At 38.7% G+C, this 23168-nt stretch overlaps 1 protein-coding gene across 2 annotated transcripts in view; it reads left to right on the forward strand.

The window, feature by feature from the left end:
- The first annotated feature begins 1605 nt into the window (after positions 1 to 1605).
- SOS2 (SOS Ras/Rho guanine nucleotide exchange factor 2) overlaps positions 1606 to 23168 on the forward strand; it is an 87581-nt gene continuing 66018 nt past the window's right edge. For both annotated transcript variants that reach the window (XM_037016318.2, XM_073211280.1), the window contains exon 1: positions 1606 to 1841. In XM_037016318.2, coding sequence (XP_036872213.1) covers positions 1755 to 1841 — 87 coding nt within the window. In that variant the 5' untranslated portion in view covers positions 1606 to 1754. The remainder of the gene's footprint in view (positions 1842 to 23168) is intronic.

Consider the following 23168-nt stretch of genomic DNA (forward strand, 5'->3'; position numbering starts at 1 on the left):
AGTCACAGTCTAGTAGTTTGACATCCTAGTAGTTTATATCTGGAGTTGGAAGAGGAGAGAAAAATAAACATTGACTAAATAAGCCAAAGTCTTTGCCATCATTGAAAAATTAATATGAGAAATACAAGCATTTCACTATCTTTTATCTTGAGTATGTGGGAATGTGGATGTGACCATTTATTAGAAGAAATTCTTGATTCAGTGAATACTTGCATTAGAAATATGGTATCTCTTTTCAACTCTGCCATTATGGTTTTGCCAAAATGACAAAATGGTGCATGCTTTGGAAAAGGATAATTGCTCAACTGCTGATCCTGAACTGAAGTATGGTGCAGACTTATTTTTTTGCACCGTTTTTCTTTTCCCTTTCTCACTGCTGGTGGCTGGTAACAATCTGTTGTAATTCATGTGCCTAGTATCTTTAGAGGGATGAAATTTTTGCTAGTAAGAAAGAGTCTATGCCTCTTCAGGTCAGGGAAGGTTAGGTATGGGGATGTTTTTGGGGCTGCTAATGAGTATGGCTGGGCCCCAAAAGGGCAGATCCAGGTTTCGTGGGACCTGATGCCTACAAGTTTGAGACACCATTAGGAAAACAATTCAAAAATATCTTTGGAATGTTTTACAAAAATAACATGATTTAGTGTACACACAGGGGTTTGTGCAAGTGAAGGACCTTTAAGTTAAAGCTTATTAACACTGTCTTGGGGCTTTTCTGGCCGTTGTGTGCTAAGGCCTTTCCACGCCTCACCTCCAGTCCCCAGAACACCACTCTGTGAAACAGTTACTATCTCCTACACACAGAATAACCACGGAGAACACAAATACGTTACAATGTTGTCTATCCCTTTCCACACCCCTATACTGTTTCCCACTACTGCAGTCCTGGGGCTCGAGACGCTCAGTCACCCAGAGTCGGGACTGTTTGGGAAGGTCAAGAGGAGGGAGTGTCTGTCTGGAACAGGCAGTCCTCGGGAGAACAGCAAGTGCTCGGGAAAGGCAGAGTCGCGGTGCTGGCCCGCGCGCCTCTGCACCCCAGCGCCGGGCTGGCGCCTCTGCCGGCTCCTCGGCGCGCATGCTCCGCCCCAGGCTGCTCGAGCGACCTGGGATACTGAGCGCCGGGCCGAGGGGGCGGGCCGAGCCGCGACTGCTGGAACCCGGAGCTCGGCGGCCGCCCCGCGGCGCAGTGCGCGGCTGAAGGGGCGGCGGCGGTGGCTCGCTCGCCCGACGCGCACGCCGGGTCTGTCCCCAGGGCCTTTGGAGGCGACTCGGGTGGGCCGGGCAACGTTGCAAGTTGGGAGGGCGGGGATGAGGCGATGAGAAGACCAGCCGCAGCCGCCGCCGCTGCTCTCCGCCGGTCGCGGCTGTAGCGGGAGTCAGAGCAGGGGCGAGGCCAGCTGTACCCCTGCTGGGCTGCGAACCCAGACAAAGGAGGAGGAGCCTCCCGAGGAGCGGGCCAGCGCCCCGGGGAAAGAAGGCCACCGCCTCGGTCGCAGCCCGGGGTCGCCTGGGCTCCCGGGCAGCTGCGCTTCCTCTGCGGACTCCGCGCGAGGCCGTCGCGGCCGAAGAAGCTGCCCCGGAGCCACCGCTCGCCCGCCGGCGCCGCCTCCGAGCCGCCTCGGCCGTAGCCGCGGCCCGGGCGGGAGGCGGCGGCGGCCGGCGAGGCAAGGCGGCCCGCGCCCTGCCTGTCAGGCCACCGGCCCGGCCCGGCTCGGCCCGCGGACCGCCCCCGATGCAGAGGCGCTGCCGCCGGGGCCATGCAGCAGGCACCGCAGCCGTACGAGTTCTTCAGCGAAGAAAACAGTCCGAAATGGCGGGGGCTGCTAGTCTCGGCCCTGCGGAAGGTCAGTGCTGCTGCCCGGGCGCCCGCGGGGGCCGAGGGAGGTGCCGGGGCGGCCGCGGGCTGCGTCGGTGGGGGCCCGGCTCGGGACCCGTCTAAGGTTCTAACCTGGAGCTGCACAGCCTCCCAGTGATCCGGCCCTGCGGGCCGAGCTCTCTCGCCGGTGACGGGGCGCTCATAATTGGCTGTTGCATTCAAAAGGACGTTTTCTCAAGTTTTTGCCTGGCCCCGGAAGGAAGGTTTTGTTATGATCATAAAACTGGATTTCATGTTGTAGTCATTTCGTCAGGCAACTTCCGCCGTTGGCCAATTTGTTGTCCTCAGGCTGGATTCGGGCAAGAGAAAGTCTTGCTGGTATTTACAGTTTCTAAAACAAAAGCACATTTCCAGGCTCGGCAATTACTTTTAATTAAGTTCTTTAGGGATGTTCCCCTAGGCAGTTTGCTTGTCAAGGGTGCCCACTCACAAAAGAGGCAGTGCTTTTTTGTAATGTGGATGTTATTGTCATGTGTGAAGTGTCAGTGCGCCATACCGCTCCTTTTACAATTCTTGAGGTAAACTTAAAGTGCTTCCTCACTTCCTGCAGAAGCTGCCCTGTTTACAAGAGATTTCCCCTATGAATTTGGTTTCTTCACTGCAATTAAGAACTTGAAATCGTTTTAAGGGGATAAAAAAGGTGCAGCTTATAAAAATCCGTCTTTTGAGTTTGGATGCATCTCTCCTGTAGATGGTGTCAGTCTTTGCGAATTTAGGTAATAATCGTACTATAATTTTCATAATAAGCCCTTTTGTAAGGTCAAGACAAATTTTAAAGACTGTAAACGGGTGCTGAACATGGGCTTCCCTTGCCATTGGTGCAAACTTAGTCCCTTCTGCCTTTTATGACGAATAACGAAGAATACATTTTTAAATAATAAAGAAAAAACATTAACTTAAAAGACTGCACTTGGAAAATAAATCCTCAATAAATTTCTATAAATGAAAGGAAGAAGTGTGTTTTACAGGTCAAAACATTTTCCTTTTCATTCAGTTTCAAATTTTCCATTTTCATACTTCATACAAGGAGATACTGCCTCCCTTGGGCCAAACACCATGCCATGTCTTTGTAAAGAACTTAGTGGAGGTGACTAAGGGCAGCTAGTTAGTTATTTCACTGGCATACTAGGTGTTAAAGTATTAAATTGACTTGACTTCCATGGGCAGCGCATTCTACAAGGTGAGGGAGAGAAATGCCGTGTATGCTGATAGGTGTTAATGAACACTGGCCTGAGTTGAAAGCAAAAGAGGAAATGCTTAGATACAATTGACCCTTTTGTGAGTAATTGCACTCACAGAATCTCAGTGCAGTTTTAAGGTGGGCTTGTATTGTTGGCATTGTGATGCAAGTATCTATCTATTAGTACTTTCTGGTAGCAAATAGTAATCGAGTATATGTGCACAATTTACTTAGGTAGCTTTGACTCTAATAATCCTTCATGCACAGATATTTATTTCTTTAGGTTAGGCTGGAAATTAAGGCAGGACTGGCATCCAATCCTAGTCCATTGAATTGAGACTATTATTTTGTTGTGCTTTTTTTCCCTTGAACTCAGGTGCCTTGTAGGTTTGTGTTGTCTTATTCCACAATTTTCATATATTCTCTGTTTATAGAACAAATACATCTAAGAAAATTTGGTCTTCTGAGGTGAACTGAATCAAAAAAGCAATTTCTATTTAATTTATTAATTTATTGTTATTATTCAATTGAGGTATAGTCCATGGAAGACATTCTTGTATTTTTGGAAAATGTCTGATGTTAGTAATTTCAATTATATCCAGTTTCATGGTATTTGAGTCTTTGTGGTATTGCAATGTACAGGGTTGTAGTGCCTGCTAAGAGTTGTAGCTCTTAAGGAGCTCAAGGTTCACTCTTTCTCAAATTCTGTTATATACCTGCCACCCATGGTTTGTACAATGAGGATTCCTGCCATTTCTAGGGAGGATCTGTTTTCACATTCAAAGCTTCTAGGACTTGGCTCCCTTCCTCCAGCTGACCAGATAATTACAAAGACTACTATTAGGATTAGTAGTAGCACTAGTTGTAGCAGACAGACTACTAGGATTTTTCTCCTTAAATTGATTTTCTCCTCCACTGAACCTGTGGTATACTCTCTAAGCTTCAGTTAACATTTATTGAACACATTTTAGATACTTGGCATCATGCTCTAAGCTTCAGTTAACATTTATTGAACACATTTTAGATACTTGGCATCATGCTGGATACTAAGAATAAGAAGATGAATAAAAGCAGAAGCTCTGCTCTAAAGGTGTTTACCATTTAGACTGAAAATTCTAAACTTTGAGGTTTGATTTATATAAATGAGATAGCAATTATGAGCTCAGAATTATGTAAGGAATATCTATATAACGTGTGTGAAAGGATTAATGTAGTTTAATTGCTTCAGTCAGGTCTTACTTGGGCATCTAGGTGGAACTTACAAAACTTAAAATATAATTTTCAGAAAGGTAAAATCATGACTTATAAAACTGTAAGTGAACATGTGTCAGTGATTTTGATTCAACTCATTACTTAGTGAGGGAACTCATAAGATGTTGAAGCCACTTCATATGAAAATTTGAGGAGGTAGGTATTTATAGGCAATTTAATAAAGGAATATAAAGATAAAATTGTTGAGTTAGATGCACAATTAGTTAATATCTTACAGGTAACATAAACAGTAAGTTTTGGATTATCTTTTCTACTAATTAGAAATATTTGTATCTGTACCAGACAAAAATCTAATCTTACAGGTTTGTAAAATAGTCCTGTGAATAGACAGTAATCAAAGATTTAAGCACAGCACTGCTGATTATCTAGTAATCTCTTTTGCTTATTTTCAAGTTTTGGCTAATTTTTATGAAAATAAAAAAAAATGTACATGTATTTGGCAGAGTCACCATTTTTGATGTTGAAAACAAAGGATTTTTTAAACCAACATTAAATACTCATTTCACTACATAGCAACACAAACATTGAAAAATAGATTGATGGGGAAATAATTCTGGAAGTAAAAATGCATTGTTCTTTAATTTTTTATTTTGTTCTCTAACTTTTAAAACAGAACTTCACCTAGGGCATTTAAATATATACGAAACTATAAAGGGTAAAGCAGAGCTAAATGACATTACTAATGGATAATACATGGAATGTTAACATTACTGCTAAATTATGTTTTTTTCCTAAAAGAGCCAGAAGTGTAAATGCCTTCACCACTACTCCCCAAGAACATTGAAGCTATCATATTACTTGGAAAAAAGAGCAAGAGATGTATTTGTAAATGAAGCTTGTTACCTGTGCCTTTGAAATACGTTTGATACTTTGTACATGGGCAATTTGATTGTGTGCTGAGAAAAATCAGTGTAAGCATTTAACATATGGGAAACATGCCTTAAAATAATCTTATCAGGGTTTTTAGTCCTTGCTATTTCCCCTGTAGATGCCTTTGCTGTAAGGTGTTCTTTACCAGGCTAGCCATGAAAGAGAAAATGGCTGTCGTCTTACTACTTGTAGTTACAAATGACAGAGAGCAAGGTAGATTTGGTTGAATTACTCTGTTCCTGAGTCACATTTGATTCAGGCTAAATATCAACTCCCAACCCCAACATTACAGTTGGCTTTTAGATTTCTGTCTACAATGCAAAGAGGTGTGAAAGAATGTGAGTTACTTAATAGCAGTCTATGGAAAGGAAAAAGAAGCAGAGGGATTTGATTTAGAAATGATTTTGTGAAATCTAAAAGATTCTAGTGTTTATATTATGAAACTGCTTTTAGAAGAAGATAGCACTGGATCTTTCTGGGGCCCAGAAAAAATGTAAAGGGTGCTTTAAGAAAATAAAATTGGTATCACTGACATAAGAGGGTCAAGGAAGGCTTTTTCAGGGAAGGAATATTTGTGCTGCGTTCTGGAGGGTATATTCAAATATTTATTGAGTGCCTCTTATGTGCCAGGCAATATTCTTGATACTGAGGTTGTAGCAAGTCCTCTTGCCTCTCATAAAGCTTCCATTTTAAGGCTGGTAGAGAGGCCTGGAAGAGAGGACCATAAAGAAGTAAACAATTACCTGACAGATCAATAGGAATTAACAGAACAAAGAAAGGGGGAGAAAGTATTTAAGGCATAGGTAGAGGTAGGAACATGACTTGTTTTAGAACCAAGACCCTGTGAAAAGATAAGGCCAGTTAAGCTCTCTGCCTGAAAATAGGAAGTCCTGTAGGATTATTTATGTAACAAAGTAATTAGATTGACTTGATCAGAATTGCTTTTTGAAAAAATCACTCCAACTGGAAGCTAGAAACTAATAGGACATACAATGATTTTTGTGACATGAGGCCTGTTCTGGATTTCCTAAAGCCACTGAATGTAACAGTAGAACTCTAGGGAGTCATTTGGAATTATTCCAAACTAATCATGACCCAAACTGACCCAAGGGTTTCAGCCAGAACCAGACAGACCATTAGGAATGCATTTTAACTTGCTGTATTTAGCTCCCTGTCAGCCATGATTTAGTAGTCTTCTATTTTCAGTTAATTCTGGTATGGTATATTTGGAGCAATAATATTCCATTAAAGAGTCTTATGCTGAGTACCCAGAACCTTACCTGTGTTGCTACTTGACATAAATCAAGTGTATGTCTTTTATGTTAACCTGCATGTTTGAATCAGGAAGGAATTTTAATGGAACTAATGGTTTAGCATTATCTCACGTCATGTTAAAAATTAACAACCCAAAATTATTTTCTTCTTTTACATAAGAACGTATAATAGTAAGTAGAAAGCTTTTGAAATGTATTAAGTATTATACGCTTCACATTAATGTGTAGAGAGGAGACAGCACAATGAAAATAACATCAAGATGTAGGGACCAGCACTTGCACTATCTCTAGTAAAGTTTCAGTACCCTATTTTCTTCATAAATTACTTTGTAAACTCAAATGCTACCTCTTATTTACATAGAACTTTGTACTTCTTTCTTAATTGACCCATTAGCAGCGTTTGACAGTTCGTCTCTTTCTCTGCCTTGGAATCCTTTTCTCATTTGGCTTCCAAGACACCAAACTGCAGGTTTTCTTCCTCTCTGGCTATTCCTTGTAGGTCTTTGTTGATTTCTCCTCATCTCTCTAACTGTATCATCCTGACCTCTGCAGAGCTTAGTCTTTGGACTTCTGACAGTCACTTCTTAGACTACGGATCGCTTAGACTTAGAGATCCCACCAGCCTCTTTGCTTCCCATATCATTCTGTATCTGATGATTTCCGAAGTTTTGTGTTTGGCCCAGACCTTTCTCCTGAACTTGGATATCCCACTTCTTTCTTAATACTTCCACGTATATGTATGATAGGCATCTCAACTAATACTGAGCTCCTCTTCCCCACAAAACTTGTTTCTTTTGTAGTATTTCCCATATCAATAAATGATTACTCCTAGTTGCTCAAAATAAAAATCTTGAGTTATTCTTGTATTTTAGCTTCCATAATCCACATCTAATCTGTCAGCAAATCCTTTTAGCTCTACTTCATACTAGCTAACTTCAGTCATCATTTCTTAACTCTGACTTCTACCACTTGGGACCAAGTCATTATCACCAATCCTCTGGAATATTAAAAACAACTCTAACTGGTCTCATCTGGGTCTGTCCTTTCCCCATTCAGTCTTTTCTCAACACAATAGAGATAAGTGAGGTCATGCCATTCCTTTGTTCGAAACTCTATCATTGCTTTTCAGAGTAAGTCTAAGACTTGCTACAGTCTCTTGCTGCCCCCAACCATGCTTTACCTCTTTGACTTCATGTAATGTCCCTTTTTTGCTATACTCCTGCCTCACACTGGCTTCCCTGTACCTACAACTCATAGCTCTCTAGTCTTAGGGTTTTTGCAATGGCTGTTTCTATTGCCTAGAACAATCTTCCTTCAGGTAAAAACATTACACATCCTCTTACCTCCAAGTCTTCAGACAAACATCATCATCTTGAAGAGGCCTTTTCCTCTGGCCTGTTTAAAACTGCTATATCCCCTGCTTGCTGGACAATCCTATGTAGATGTTCACAACATAACCCAATCCAAGCTTATTATCTTCTATAAACCTACTTCTTCAGTATAAATGATATATTCAGTTCTCAAGCCAGAAACCTAGTCGTCATCCTTCCCTATTCTTTCTTACATTAGGCTCACATCTAATCAACACTGAGTCATCTTTCTCCTCAATCTAGAGTTTTCTAAACTATTTTGCTATGTATCCCCAAAAGAATTTTTAAAATTTGCACTTTTTTGTAGACATCTACAAAAAAGTTGTAGTTCAAATAGTTGGAAAAGACACAATTTTTTAAGTTCTAAGTACTGATGTTTTAAAATAAAATAGTTCTATCAGCCTTTTAAATGTATCCAATGAGATCTAAACACCATTAAATTTGATACCCACCATTCATCCTTTTAAACTATACATGACAAAGTACTTTTTAACAGTTGGAATTTTTACATTGTTCTTTTTTCTCTTTTCTCTGTGAACTTATGCCACTTCCTCCACATAATTACATTCTAATATATTTTTATGTTTAAAGTCTTTGATCCCTCCTTTGTATTTATACTTTTTTGCAACAATAAAGTATATATATTGAATTGTTACAAATTTTGCCAATGGCCATAAAGCTTTAAAACCTGTCTTTTGGGTTGAATTATTAAATAGGACATAGTTGATCAAAAGAACATAAATGCAATGAATTTTGAAAAAATGAAAAAGCTTTGACATCTTTACATCATGACTTCTTTGTGTCATGTCACCTTTCTGTCATGACTCTGACATCCCATATCATTCTGTATCTGATGATTTGCAAAGTTTTATTTTTGACCCAGACCTCTCTCCTGAACTTGGATATCCCACTTGTTTTTGCATTGCTTTTAAATTAGTTCATGTTTCATGGGAGAATATTGTTGCTAGACGACACAGGGTGTTTCTGGAGTAAATGAGGATTTAGCATCAGTTCTGTTTCTGTTTCCATTTGTGTAGACATGGGCCTCGAGGACCCTTGTTAACATAAGTGGAAGAAAATTTAAAGCAGTCAAACTCATATTTTAAACTTCTTTCAAACTATATGCCAGAACTGTATTGCAGCTCCTCAAAAAAGTATTCTTAATGATCAGTCAGCAACTCATTTAGGTTCTCCTATTTTGTTTAAAGCAAAAAGTTGGGAGACTACCTGACTTGCAAAATGATTTGTTACCTGGTCTTTATAATTACTCACTTTTCCATTTTTTAGCTTTTCCAGGACTTGCTGAATGAGTAATAACTGTTACTTAAAAATTTTTTACTTAGAGATACTTTGTTTAGTTCAATATATCCAAGAAAGATTGGGAAAATGAAAATGGTACTAACTTCAGTACACTTTAGCTGTGCCAGCCTTTACTGATAAAATGTATTTTACTTTATTACATTCTTTAAACATATTTTCACTGAATCCTTGGAGCTGTAGATGTAGCTCATTGTATTGGTTTTCTGTTGCTGCATAACAGATTATCAAAACCTTAGTGGCTTAATATAACACAAATATATTATCTCACAGTTTCTGTGAGTTGGATGTCTAGTCAGGGCTTAGCTGGGCTCTCTGCTTAGGGTCTCAGAAGGCTGGAATCAAGGTTTTAACTAGGGCTATGGTCCTCTCTGAGGTTTGGGGTCCTCTTCCAAGCTCATGTAGTTATTGGCATAGTTCATTGCCTTGCAGTTGAATGTCTGATGCCCTCAGCTCCTGGAGGCTGCTGCCATTCCTTGCCACATGACCCTCCCTGTAACACTTCAGTTTGCTTCTTCAGGACCAACAGGAATGTATCTGCTGCTATTTCTTGTCTCACGCTTCTAGGCCTTCCTTTAAGGGACTCACCTGATAGAGGTCAGGCCCACTCAGGATAATCTCCTTTTTGATTCATTCAAGGTCAACTGATTAGGGACCTTTGCCACAGTAACCTGGTCACAGGAGTGATATCCTATCATATTCATAGGTCCTACTTACATTAAAGTCTTATGTATCAGTGGGACTCGTGGGGCCATCTGAGAAATCTGCAGCACACTCATTCATTTTACGGTAAATATCTACCACATAACCTAATTGGTAAGGTCAGTTTTAATTGCCAAGCCAACCAGCCTAGTCATATCTATCTTCTTTCAGACGAAGTCTGACTTAATTTTTCAGTTCAAATAAACGTGTTAATACATGTCACATGCCAACCATCTCACTTCTAAATTCTAATTGTAAGATAGAAAGATAGGTAGAGTGTGAAAACTTACTTTGAATTTTTTTCCTAAATGAAATAAGGTAATGTTGCATTTACTTTAGTATTTCTTAAAGATGCTTTCCTTTCTTTGTTCTCATGAGCTTTTCCCTTCAGTAAGGATGAATTTTTTGACAAAAGGCTAGGAAATGGGACTGGAGCCAAGATGGCGGTGTGAGTAGAGCAGCAGAAATCTCCACCCAAAACCACATATATCTATGAAAATATAACAAAGACGACTCTTCCTAAAATAGAGATCAGAGGACACAGGACAACATCCAGACCACATCCACACCTGTGAGAACCCAGTGCCTTACGAAGGGGGTAAGACACAAACCCCGGCCCGGCGGGTCCCGAGCGCCCCTCCCCCCAACTCACAGGGGGAAGAGAGAGATCTGAGCAGGAGGGAGAAGGAGCCCAGGACAGCTGAACACCCAGCCCCAGCCATTGGGACCAGAGTGCAGACACAGTGCGTGCGCGGGGTCCTGGATACTAGGGAAACAGGGCGGCAGGACCAGTGAGTGGGTGCCTGAGGCCAACGCCGGAGAACAAAGAAACGGGAGTGGCCATTCCCCCCCCCGTTTTTTTTTTTCTTTTTGGTGAGTGCTTGTTGGAACTCTTAAAGGGACAGGGACCCCAATACTAGAGAAACAGGGCAGCAAGACTGGTGAGCGGGTGCCTGAGACCGGCGCCTGAGGACAAAGAAAATCGTGCATTTTTCTTTTTTTTTTTTTAAATTATTTATTGTTGCTGTTGTTGTTTTCGTTTGGAGAGTGCCTTTTGGAAGTCTTAAAGGGGCAGGGCAGGACACTTAGTCCAGAGGCAGGGAATCTGGGGATCTCTGGGCACTCTAACCCCCTGGGCAGCAGGGAGCACAGAGGCCCCTTATGGAAATAAATAGCCTCCCGGCTGCTCCCCATCCAACAGGGCTCCACCATTTTGGAGCAGCAGCCGGAGACAGGCCACGCCCACAGAAACAGCGGAGATAAACTCCATAACACCCAGGCAGGAAGCAGAAGCCCTGTCTGTGCACAGCTGCCCAGCACAAGCCACTAGAGGTCACTATTCTCCCAGGAGAGGAAGACCACAAACCAACAAGAAGGAAAGCTCTTCCAGCCGTCACTCGTACCAGCTCTGCAAACTATCTCTATCACCATGAAAAGGCAAAACTACAGGCAGACAAAGATCACAGAGTCAACACCTGAGAAGGAGACAGACCTAACCAGTCTTCCTGAAAAAGAATTCAAAATAAAAATCATGAACATGCTGACGGAGATGCAGAGAAAAATGGAAGAGCAATGGGATGAAGTCCGGAGGGAGATCACAGATGTCAGGAAGGAGATGACAGAAGTGAAACAAACCCTGGAAGGATTTATAAGCAGAATGGAAAAGATGCAAGAGGCCTTTGAAGGAATAGAAACCAGAGAACAGGAACATATAGAAGCTGACATAGAGAGAGATAAAAGGATCTCCAGGAATGAAACAATACTAAGAGAACTATGTGACCAATCCAAAAGGAACAATATCCGTATTATAGGGGTACCAGAAGAAGAAGAGAGAGGAAAAGGGATAGAAAGTGTCTTTGAAGAAATAATTGCTGAAAACTTCCCCAAACTGGGGAGAGGAAATAATTGAACGGACCATGGAAATACACAGAACCCCCAACAGAAAGGATCCAAGGAGGACAACACCAAGACACATAATAATTAAAATGGCAAGGATCAAGGACAAGGAAAGAGTTTTAAAGGCAGCTAGAGAGAAAAAGGTCACCTATAAAGGAAAACCCATCAGGCTAACATCAGACTTCTCGAGAGAAACGCTACAGGCCAGAAGAGAATGGCATGATATATTTAATACAATGAAACAGAAGGGCCTTGAACCAAGGATACTGTATCCAGCACAACTATTATTTAAATATGATGGTGGGATTAAACAATTCCCAGACAAGAAAAAGCTGAAGGAATTTGCTCCCCACAAACCACCCCTACAGGGCATCTGACAGGGACTGCTCTAGATGGGAGCACTCCTAAAAAGAGTGCAGAACAAAACACACAACATATGAAGAATGGAGGAGGAGGAATAAGAAGGGAGAGAAGAAAAGAATCTCCAGACAGTGTATATAACAGCTCAATAACTGAGCTAAGTTAGGCAGTAAGATACTAAAGAGGCTAACCTTGAACCTTTGGTAACCATGAATTTAAAGCCTGCAATGGCAATAAGTACGTATCTCTCAATAGTCACCCTAAATGTAAATGGACTTAATGCACCAATCAAAAGACACAGAGTAATAGAATGGATAAAAAAGTAAGACCCATCTATATGCTGCTTACAAGAAACTCACCTCAAACCCAAAGACATGCACAGACTAAAAGTCAAGGGATGGAAAAACATATATCAGGCAAATAACAGTGAGAAGAAAGCAGGGGTTGCAGTACTAATATAAGACAAAATAGACTTCAAAACAAAGAAAGTAACAAGAGATAAAGAAGGACACTACATAATGATAAAGGGCTCCATCCAACAAGAGGATATAACCATTCTAAATATATATGCTCCCAACACAGGAGCACCAGCATATGTGAAACAAATACTAACAGAACTAAAGAGGGAAATAGATGCATTCATTTTAGGAGACTTCAACACACCACTCACCCCAAAGGATAGATCCACTGGGCAGAAAATAAGGACACAGAGGCACTGAACAACACACTAGAACAGATGGACCTAATAGACATCTATAGAACTCTACGTCCAAAAGCAACAGGATATACATTCTTCTCAAGTGCACATGGAACATTCTCCAGAATAGATCACATACTAGCTCACAAAAAGAGCCTCAGTAAATTCCAAAATATTGAAAATCTACCAACCAATTTTTCAGACCACAAATGTATAAAACTAGAAGTAAATTCTACAAAGAAAACAAAAAGGCTCACAAACACATGGAGGCTTAACAACATGCTTCTAAATAATCAATGGATCAACGAATAAATCAAAATAGAGATCAAGGACTATATAGAAACAAATGACAACAACAACACAAAGCCCCAACTTCTGTGGGACGCAGCGAAAGCAGTCAAGAGGAAAGTATATAGCGATCCAGGCACACTTGAAGAAGGAAGAACAATCCCAAATGAATAGTCAAACATCACAATTATTGAAACTGGAAAAAGAAGAACAAATGAGGGCTGAAGTTAGCAGAAGGAGGGACATAATAAAGATCAGAGAAGAAATAAACAAAATTGAGAAGAATAAAACAATAGAAAAAGTCAATGAAACCAAGAGCTGGTTCTTTGAGAAAATAAACAAAATAGATAAGCCTCCAGCCAAACTTATTAAGAGAAAAAGAGAATCAACACAAATCAACAGAATCAGAAATGAGAATGGAAAAATCATGACAGACTCCACAGAAATACAAAGAATTATTAAAGATGAGTATGAAAACCTATATGCCAACAAGCTGGAAAACCTAGAAGAAATGGACAACTTCCTAGAAAAATACAACAACCTTCCAAGACTGACAAAGGAAGAAACACAGAAGTTAAACAAACCAATTACAAGCAAAGAAATTGAAACAGTAATCAAAAAACTACCCAAGAACAAAACCCCGGGGCCGGACGGATTTACCTCGGAATTTTATCAGACACACAGAGAAGACATAATACCCATTCTTCTTAAAGTTTTCAAAAAAATAGAAGAGGAGGGAATACTCCCAAACTCATTCTATAAAGCCAACATCACCCTAATACCAAAACCAGGCAAAGACCCTACCAAAAAAGAAAATTACAGACCAATATCCCTGATGAATGTAGATGCAAAAATACTCAATAAAATATTAGCAAACAATTCAACAGCATATCAAAAGGATCATACACCATGACCAAGTGGGATTCATCCCAGGGATGCAAGGATGGCACAACATTCGAAAATCCATAAACATCATCCACCACATCAACAAAAAGAAAGACAAAAACCACATGATCATTTCCATAGATGCTGAAAAAGCATTGGACAAAATTCAACATCCATTCATGATAAAAACCCTCAGCAAAATGGGAATAGAGGGCAAGTACCTCAACATAATAAAGGCCATATATGATAAACTCACAGCCAACATTATACTGAACAGCGAGAAGGTGAAAGCTTTTCCTCTGAGATCGGGAACTAGACAGGGATGCCCACTCTCCCCACTGTTATTTAACATAGTACTGGAGGTCCTAGCCACGGCAATCAGACAGAATAAAGAAATACAAGGAATCCAGATTGGTAAAGAAGAAGTTAAACTGTCACTATTTGCAGATGACATGATATTGTATATAAAAAACCCTAAAGACTCCACTCTAAAACTACTAGAACTGATATCAGAATACAGCAAAGTTCCAGGATACGAAATTAACACACAGAAATCTGTAGCTTTCCTATATACTAACAATGAACCAATAAAAAGAGAAATCAGGAAAACAATTCCATTCACAATTGCATCAAAAAGAATAAAATACCTAGGAATAAACCTAACCAAAGAAGTGAAAGACCTATACCCTGAAAACTACAAGTCACTCTTAAGAGAAATTAAAGGGGACACTAACAGATGGAAACTCATCCCATGCTCCTGGCTAGGAAGAATTAATATTGTCAAAATATCCATCCTGCCTAAAGCAATATACAGATTTGATGCAATCCCTATCAAATTACCAGTAACATTCTTCAACGTACTGAAACAAATAGTTCAAAAATTCATATGGAAATACCAAAGACCCCGAATAGCCAAAGCAATCCTGAGAAAGAAGAATAAAGTAGGGGGGATCTCACTCCCCAACTTCAAGCTCTACTACAAAGCCTTAGTAATCAAGACAATTTGGTACTGGCACAAGAACAGAGCCACAGACCAGTGGAACAGATTAGAGACTCCAGACATTAACCCAAACATATATGGTCAATTAATATTTGATAAAGGAGCCATGGACATACAATGGCGAAATGACAGTCTCTTCAACAGATGGTGCTGGCAAAACTGGACAGCTACATGTAGGAGAATGAAACTGGACCATTGTCTAACCCCATACACAAAAGTAAATTCAAAATGGATCAAAGACCTAAATGTAAGTCATGAAACCATAAAACTCTTAGAAAAAAACATAGGCAAAGTTTTTTTAGACATAAACATGAGTGACCTCTTCTTGAACATATCTCCCCCAGGCAAGGAAAACAGCAGCAAAAATGAACAAGTGGGACTATATTAAGCTGAAAAGCTTCTGTACAGCAAAAGACACCATCAATAGAACAAAAAGGAACCCTACAGTACGGGAGAATATATTTGTAAATGACAGATCCGATAAAGGCTTGACGTCCAAAATATATAAAGAGCTCACACACCTCAACAAACAAAAACAAATAATCCAATTAAAAAATGGGCAGAGGAACTGAACAGTTCTCCAAAAAAGAAATACAGATGGCCAACAGACACATGAAAAGATGTTCCACATCGCTAATTATCAGAGAAATGCAAATTAAAACTACAATGAGACATCACCTCACACCAGTAAGGATAGCTGCCATCCAAAGGACAAACAACAACAAATGTTGGCGAGGCTGTGGAGAAAGGGGAACCCTCCTACACTGCTGGTGGGAATGTAAATTAGTTCAACCATTGTGGAAAACAGTATGGAGGTTCATCAAAATGCTCAAAACAGACCTACCATTTGACCCAGGAATTCCACTCCTAGGAATTTACCCTAAGAATGCAGCAATCAAGTTTGAGAAAGACAGATGCACCCCTATGTTTATCGCAGCACTGTTTACAATAGCCAAGAACTGGAAGCAACCTAAATGTCCATCAGTAGATGAATGGATAAAGAAGATGTGGTACATATACACAATGGAATACTACTCAGCCATAAGAAGAGGGGAAATCCTACCATTTGCAGCAGCATGGATGGAGCTGGAGGGTATTATGCTCAGTGAAATAAGCCAAGCGGAGAAAGAGAAATACCAAATGATTTCACTCGTCTTTGGAGTATAAGAACAAAGGAAAAACTGAAGGAACAAAACAGCAGTGGAATTACAGAACCCAAAAATGGACTAACAGGTACCAAAGGGAAAGGGACTGGGGAGGATGGGTGGGTAGGGATAAGGGGGTGGAGAAGAAAGGGGGTATTAAGATTAGCATGCATGGGTGGGGAGGGAGAAAGGGGAGGGCTGTACAACACAGAGAAGACAAGTAGTGATTCTACAACATTTTGCTGTGCTTATGGACAGTGTCTGTAAAGTGGTTTATAGGGGGGACCTGGTATAAGGGTGAGCCTAGTAAACATAATATTCTTCATGTAAGTGTAGATTAAAGAAAAAATAAAGAAAGAAAGAAAAGGGGTATTACTCCTTGATAGGATAAAACTAACTGTAAGTCAATGATTAATGCATGCTTTAAATATCCTTAATTTTGATCACTTAAAGGGTGTCAGATGATCAGCTATGGAGGTACACTTTTCTGACAATATTCCTTTCTCTTAAAAAAAAAAAAGAAGCAGTTCTTGTGTGGTGACTTCCAATGAGTTCTACACAATGGTATAAAGGGCATATCAAAGTGTGGGCAAAGGGTCTGTTTGTGTTTATACAGAGGATCAAAGCCTAATTTGGCTACCCAGAAAATGAACTAAGATATGATATGAAGAAGAACTTCCAACATCAGCACTCTCTGGAAGAGTCATACCAGAAGATGATTATCAAAAAACCTCAACAAAGATCCAGGCGATGCTGCAGTTGTAGCTGCATCCATCCCACCGGTTCCTGGACTTGCCATTGGAATGAAGAAGGAGATATCTAAGCTGGCCTGTGCTTTCAGCAAAATAACAAATTTGACTGGATCTATACTGTTGGAACTCAACCAAGAATTAGGAGAAGTGCAAGTTGTAGTGCTCCAAAATCTTACAACTACAGACTATCTACTGTTAAAAGAACATATGGGATGTGAACAGTTCCCAGGAATGGGTTGTTTTAATTTGTCTGATTTCTCTCAGACTGTTCAAGTACAGTTGGACAATATCCATCATATCATAGATAAATTTTCACAAATGCCTAGGGTGCCTAACTGGTTTTCTTGGCTTCACTGGAGATGGCTGGTAATTATGGATCTGCTTTGGTTATGTAACTGTATTCTTATTATGTTAATGTGTGTTCACAATTTAATTAGTAGTTTAAAACCTATACATGCTTAAGTTACTCTACAAGAAGATATGTCAAAGAAATAATCAATCTTCCCATGTTTTCTTCCGTCTGCTACCTCTATAGCTTTTCTTCTTCCTTCCTAATTACAACCCTTAAATAGAATTCGTGCCTCATATCGAATTAACCGAGTATCACAATTCCTCCAAGTGGTGAAGATACCTCAAGACAAATGCTGGTCATAGAAGCCACAGGGCATAAATCTGCAAAGAAGTAAAAAGCTAACGTTTTCAAACAATATGGCTTCTCTCTCACTTACCAACTTTACATTTCCCTGTATGGCCCCGGAAGATGACTGGTTAGCCAGAGATGGGTAAGATTCCTCAAGGGAGGAACAACCTAAGACACAGTCGCAGGGGGGCCATCAGGTGAGAAATTGGGGATCAACAATGGTGAGGCTTAGAACCTCACCCTCCCTGTTTTGAGAGAAATCTTGTGCATCTGTGGATGTTTTAATGCCCTGTCTAGCTTGGATTAACACATAGTCTACAGGCACACACCTGATCATCTACATTTGGTCTCTTACAGCACTAAACTATGGTTTCTACCTTTATCTTGCATCTACCTACCACTTCAGCATTTTATTACAAATAAAAATAATAATAATAAAGGGAGAAATGTGGGATCCACATATAAATGAAGTATAAAAATCAAATGAATATTCATATTTGACCTGATTGTTTATAGTTCATAATGCGTGATCAAAACCAAAATTTTCTGTGATGACTGCCCTTGTACTGTTCACCATGTAAGAACTTATTCACTATGTAAGAATTTGTTCACCATGTAAGAACTTGTTCGTTATGCTTCAGAAGATTGGAGACTGACGAGAATTAGGCTTGGGGTGTATTGATTGTGCATTGAGCATTGACTCCCCTATACAGAATTTTATTGTTGTTAACTACCATTTGATCAATAAATATGAGAGATGCCCTCAAAAAAAAAAAAAAGGCTAGGAAATGGAAGAAGTGAGGTACTCATCTAAATGAAAAACATTTATAATTATCTCTTTCTTTAGTATTCTAGGATTTATTTTTAAAAATTTTTTTTATGGCTACACACCATACTGAGACTCCAGATAAGTGAGAGATCTGCCTTTCTTCAGTTAGTGGAAAGAGGGCCTTTGTGAAGGAGGTGAGAGGAAAACCTGCTTTACTCCTTGACTACAGATACCTTGCCAGACAGTTAGATCTTTAAGAAGAGTGCATGTGGTAGTTTTGGTAGTATACTGTAGGACATGGGTATTTCACCCAAGGAATCTTAAACTTGAGTAAAACACAATTAATAATAGTGATCTTTTCCTAGTTCACAGATAAAAAGCCAATTAGTTTTCCAGTTTTATTTTTCTCTCGTAAATTTTTTTTCAATCTTTGGTGCCTGCAGCAGTTTACTTACTAGTGAATAATGGAAGATTGTAAAACTCAATGAATAAGAGATCTAGAGGTTTTACAGGGCAAACAATTTATGATAACTTTTTTCTTATGAACATCTGCTTATATTTAGTTTTCTAGTCAGTTTTTCTAACATTATTCCTGCTTACTATGATGAGATATAAGTATCTTAATATTTCATGTTCTGCCATGAGCACTGTAATTCCAGATGCTCAGCCGCTGAACAAGTTGGGAACCATCGATCTAGCCTGTACTTTCTAATGGTGTGCCTGTATGGGAAGGTACTTACAGATCATATGCCATTTCTTTTCAATTTAGAAAAATTTTAATGACAGACATTTTAGCCTCAACTAATAGTCTTCCCTACATGTTTTGATTATTACATGGTAATCACTCACCTAATATTAAGCTAAATAGAGTAAGATTCCTGGCCTGTACTTATCTGCATTTTAAATAAACCTAATTGAAAACCTGCCAAGAAAGTACCTGATAAAGAGCACTGAATCTAAGTGAGAAGTGAATATTAATAGACAGTAGAAATAGAGAACATAGAGTGGGAATCCTCTTATTTGTAATGTTATATGGGATAACTGAGTCTCCAGGAACATATCCAGTGAAATAAAAACAGATTTTATGGGATTTTAAAATTTTTCCAGTCCCCAGATTTCAGCGAGACAAAGAAATGTTTGCTACTATGAACTTATTTAACAAGTATTTACTAAGTACTTTTTTTATGCAAGGCATAATAGGTTACCTGTGTATTAGGAATTAGAGAGATGGGGAAGTAGGAAGAAAACAAAAATATAAAAAAGTGGTCCTGACCATAATGAGTTGATAGTATACAGTTCTGCATTAAATTCTTGATTAAATATCCTATCAGAAAAAAACTACCTTAAAATATTATGTTTTTCATATTACTTTTAACTTTTGGGGAGTATGACATACAATAAACCACATAATTAAAGTGTACAATTTGATAACTTTTTATGTATAACTTCAACATTGAAACCATCACAATAAAGATACTGAGTATATCCCTTCAGCACCATAAATTTCTTCTTGACTCTGTTCTTTTTCCTCCCATCCCTCCCCATTTCTTATTCTCAAGCAATCACTGATAAGCTTTCCATTACTATCGATGGCATTTCCTAGAGTCTTATAGTAATGGACTCATATAGGATATAGTTCTCTTTTTTTTGGTCTAGCTTCTTTCACTAAGCATAATTATTTTGAGATTCATCCATGTTGCTGCATCCACCAATAGTTCATTCCTTTTTATTGCCCTGTAGTGTTCCATTGTGTAGATATACCACTGTTTGTTTATCCATTCACCTATTGATGTACATTTTATTTTCAGATCTTGGCTATTACAAATAAAGCTGCTGTGAACATTTGTGTACTGGTCTTTGTATTACCATATATTTCCTTTTCTCTTAGCTAATTACCAAAGAGTAGTTGGATCAGATAGTAAGATATATGTTTAACTTTTTAAGTAAAAGTAACTAACAAACTGTTCTCCATTCAAACTGCTGTACAGTTTTACATTCTCACCAGCATTGTAGGAGAGTTTCAGTTCTCCCTGCCAACACTTAGCATTTAATTTAATTTAACCATTCTAATAGGTGTGTACTAGTATCTTGTGGTTTTAATTTGCATTCCCTAGTGATTAATGATATTGAGCATCTTTCATATTATTTGCTATCCATGCCATTCTTCTTTGATGAAGTGTTTATTTAGATGTTTGCCCATTTTTGTTGTTTCTTTTCTTACTGTTGAGTTTTGAGTATTCTTTATATGTCTAAATTAAAATCCTTTATCAGATATATGCTCCACGAAGATTTTCAGTGTGTAGCTTGTCTTTTAATTATCAGTTTATCTTTTGGAGAGCAAAAGTTTTACATTTTTATGAAGTCTAATTTATCCACATGCCTTTTTTAGAGACTGCCTTTAGTGTCGTATCTAAGAAATCTTTGTTTAGCTGAGTTACAAAAATTTTCTGTTTTTTCTTCTAGAAGTTTCATAGTTCTAGGTTTTACATTTAGATCTATGATCTGAGTTAATTTTTATTTATGATGAGATAATTTTGTGTAAGTTTTTTGTGTATGTATATTTGGTTGTTCTACCACCACCAAATATTTATTTATTGAAATATTATTGAAATAAATAAAGTGTAAAGTTTCCTTCGCCTTTAGCAAAATTCATGTATATATGTGTGGTTTTATTTCTGAATTCTCTATTCTGTTCCATTGATTTTTTTGCCTGTCCTTACATCAGTACCATGCTGTTTTGATTATTGTAGCTTTATAAAAATTCCTGAAATCAGATAGTTTTAGCTCTTCAATTTTGTTCTTTTTCAGAGTTTTTTTGGTTATTCTAGGACCTTTGTGTTTCCATAAGAATTTTTAAATCACCCTATCAATTTCTACAGGAAAACCAGCTAGAATTTTTATTGGGAATGTATTGATTATTTGAGAGGTATTGACATCTTGACAGCATTGAGTCTTCCAATATATAAAATTTCTCTTTTCATTTATATAGTTTTAAAACTTCTATCAGCAGTATTTCATGGTTGTCAATGTATATCTTTAGAATGAAATCTGTTGCTTTTCTTCAAGTTGAATTTTAACTCTCATAAATAAAAAAACCTCCAGTATTCTTAATTGATGTTTGAGATCTTTGCATCCTTGCAGAAATCTTGGCAACAGAATGAAGAATTTGTCATAAATAAATGTCAGACTGTGTAGCCAAAGGGATTAATTTCTACATTGTACCAGAAACTCAAATGTTAGTTGATTGAACAAGTGCACTAGCAAGATTTTTTACTTGATTGTGAATATGCACAATTGAAAAATATAAATTAGGAAATACCACATTTCTGAAACTTGTCAAATCTAGTGTTTATCAGAGTAAAAATAATTTAATGTTTAATGCTTTTATATGTGCATGTGCATGGATCTATGTATACTATTATGACTCTTCTGCTTACAGTGTATGTGCAAGGAAATACTCTGGCAACTTGAAAATATGCTGTAACTAAAATACAGGTCTGACTTGTTAATCTCCTGTTAAAGACTGAAAATTATTTTAATTGCTCTTTTTCTGACTTGTCTTTCAGGAAAACATGATACATCAGTTTGTTCTGATGTGGTAATTTTGTATTTGCTGTCTCAGAGTGCTGAGATAGTAAATACTCTAAAAGTGCAAAGTATGGTTAACTTTCACTGTCATCTTGATATCCTGTTAGTATTTATGGGTGGGACTTTAATAGTCTGCATTTATTTGTTTTTATGACTTTTCATATTTGCAATTACTTTAAGAAGTTTGGCATAAGAAACTTTGATATTCAGTGTTAAAGTTGCTTTGCCATGTTGTTTAGTAAAAACAACCAGTCTAGTTAGATATTATCCTAATTCTGATGCACAATCACATTTACTGAGTAGGGCACTTGGCTTTTTTTTCTTTTTTTGGTATAATTAATCTGCAGTTACATGAGGAACATTATGTTTACTAGACTCCCTCCATCACCAAGTCCAACTCACTAACCCCATTACAGTCACTGTCCATCAGTGTAGTAAGATGCTGTAGAATCACTACTTGTCTTCTCTGTGTTGCACAGCCCTCCCCATGCCCCCCTCACGTTATACATGCTATTCGTAATACCCCCTTTCTTTTTCCTCCCCCTTATCCCTCCCTTCCCACCCATCCTCCCAGTCCCTTTCCCTTTGGTAACTGTTAGTCCATTCTTGGGTTCTGTGTTTCTGTTGTTGTTTTGTTCCTTCAGTTTTCTCTTTGTTCTTATACTCCACATATGAGTGAAATCATTTGGTATTTGTCTTTCTCTGCCTGGCTTATTTCACTGAGCATAATACCCTCTAGCTCCATCCATGTTGTTGCAAATGGTAGGATTTGTTTTATTCTTATGGCTGAATAATACTCCATTGTGTATAAGTACCACATCTTCTTTATCCATTCATCTACTGATGGACACTTAGGTTGCTTCCATTTCTTGGCTATTGTAAATAGTGCTGCAATAAACATAGGGGTGCATCTGTCTTTTTCAAACTGGAGTGCTGCATTCTTAAGGTAAATTCCTAGAAGTGGAATTCCTGGGTCAAATGGTATTTCTATTTTTAGTTTTTTTGAGGAACCTCCATACTGCTTTCCACAGTGGTTCAATGAGTTTACATTCCCAACAGCAGTGTAGGAGGGTTCCAGTTTCTCCACAACCTAGCCAACATTTGTTGTTGTTTGTCTTTTGGATGGTGGTGATCCTTACTGGTGTGAGGTGATATTTCATTGTGGTTTTAATTTGCATTTCTCTTATGATTAGCGATGTGGAGTATCTTTTCATGTGCCTGTTGGCCATATGAATTTCTTCTTTGGAGAACTGTCTGTTCAGCTTCTCTGCCCATTTTTTAATTGTACTA

Source organism: Manis javanica, chromosome 8, assembly GCF_040802235.1.
Source record: "Manis javanica isolate MJ-LG chromosome 8, MJ_LKY, whole genome shotgun sequence".
Classification (NCBI taxonomy): domain Eukaryota; kingdom Metazoa; phylum Chordata; class Mammalia; order Pholidota; family Manidae; genus Manis; species Manis javanica.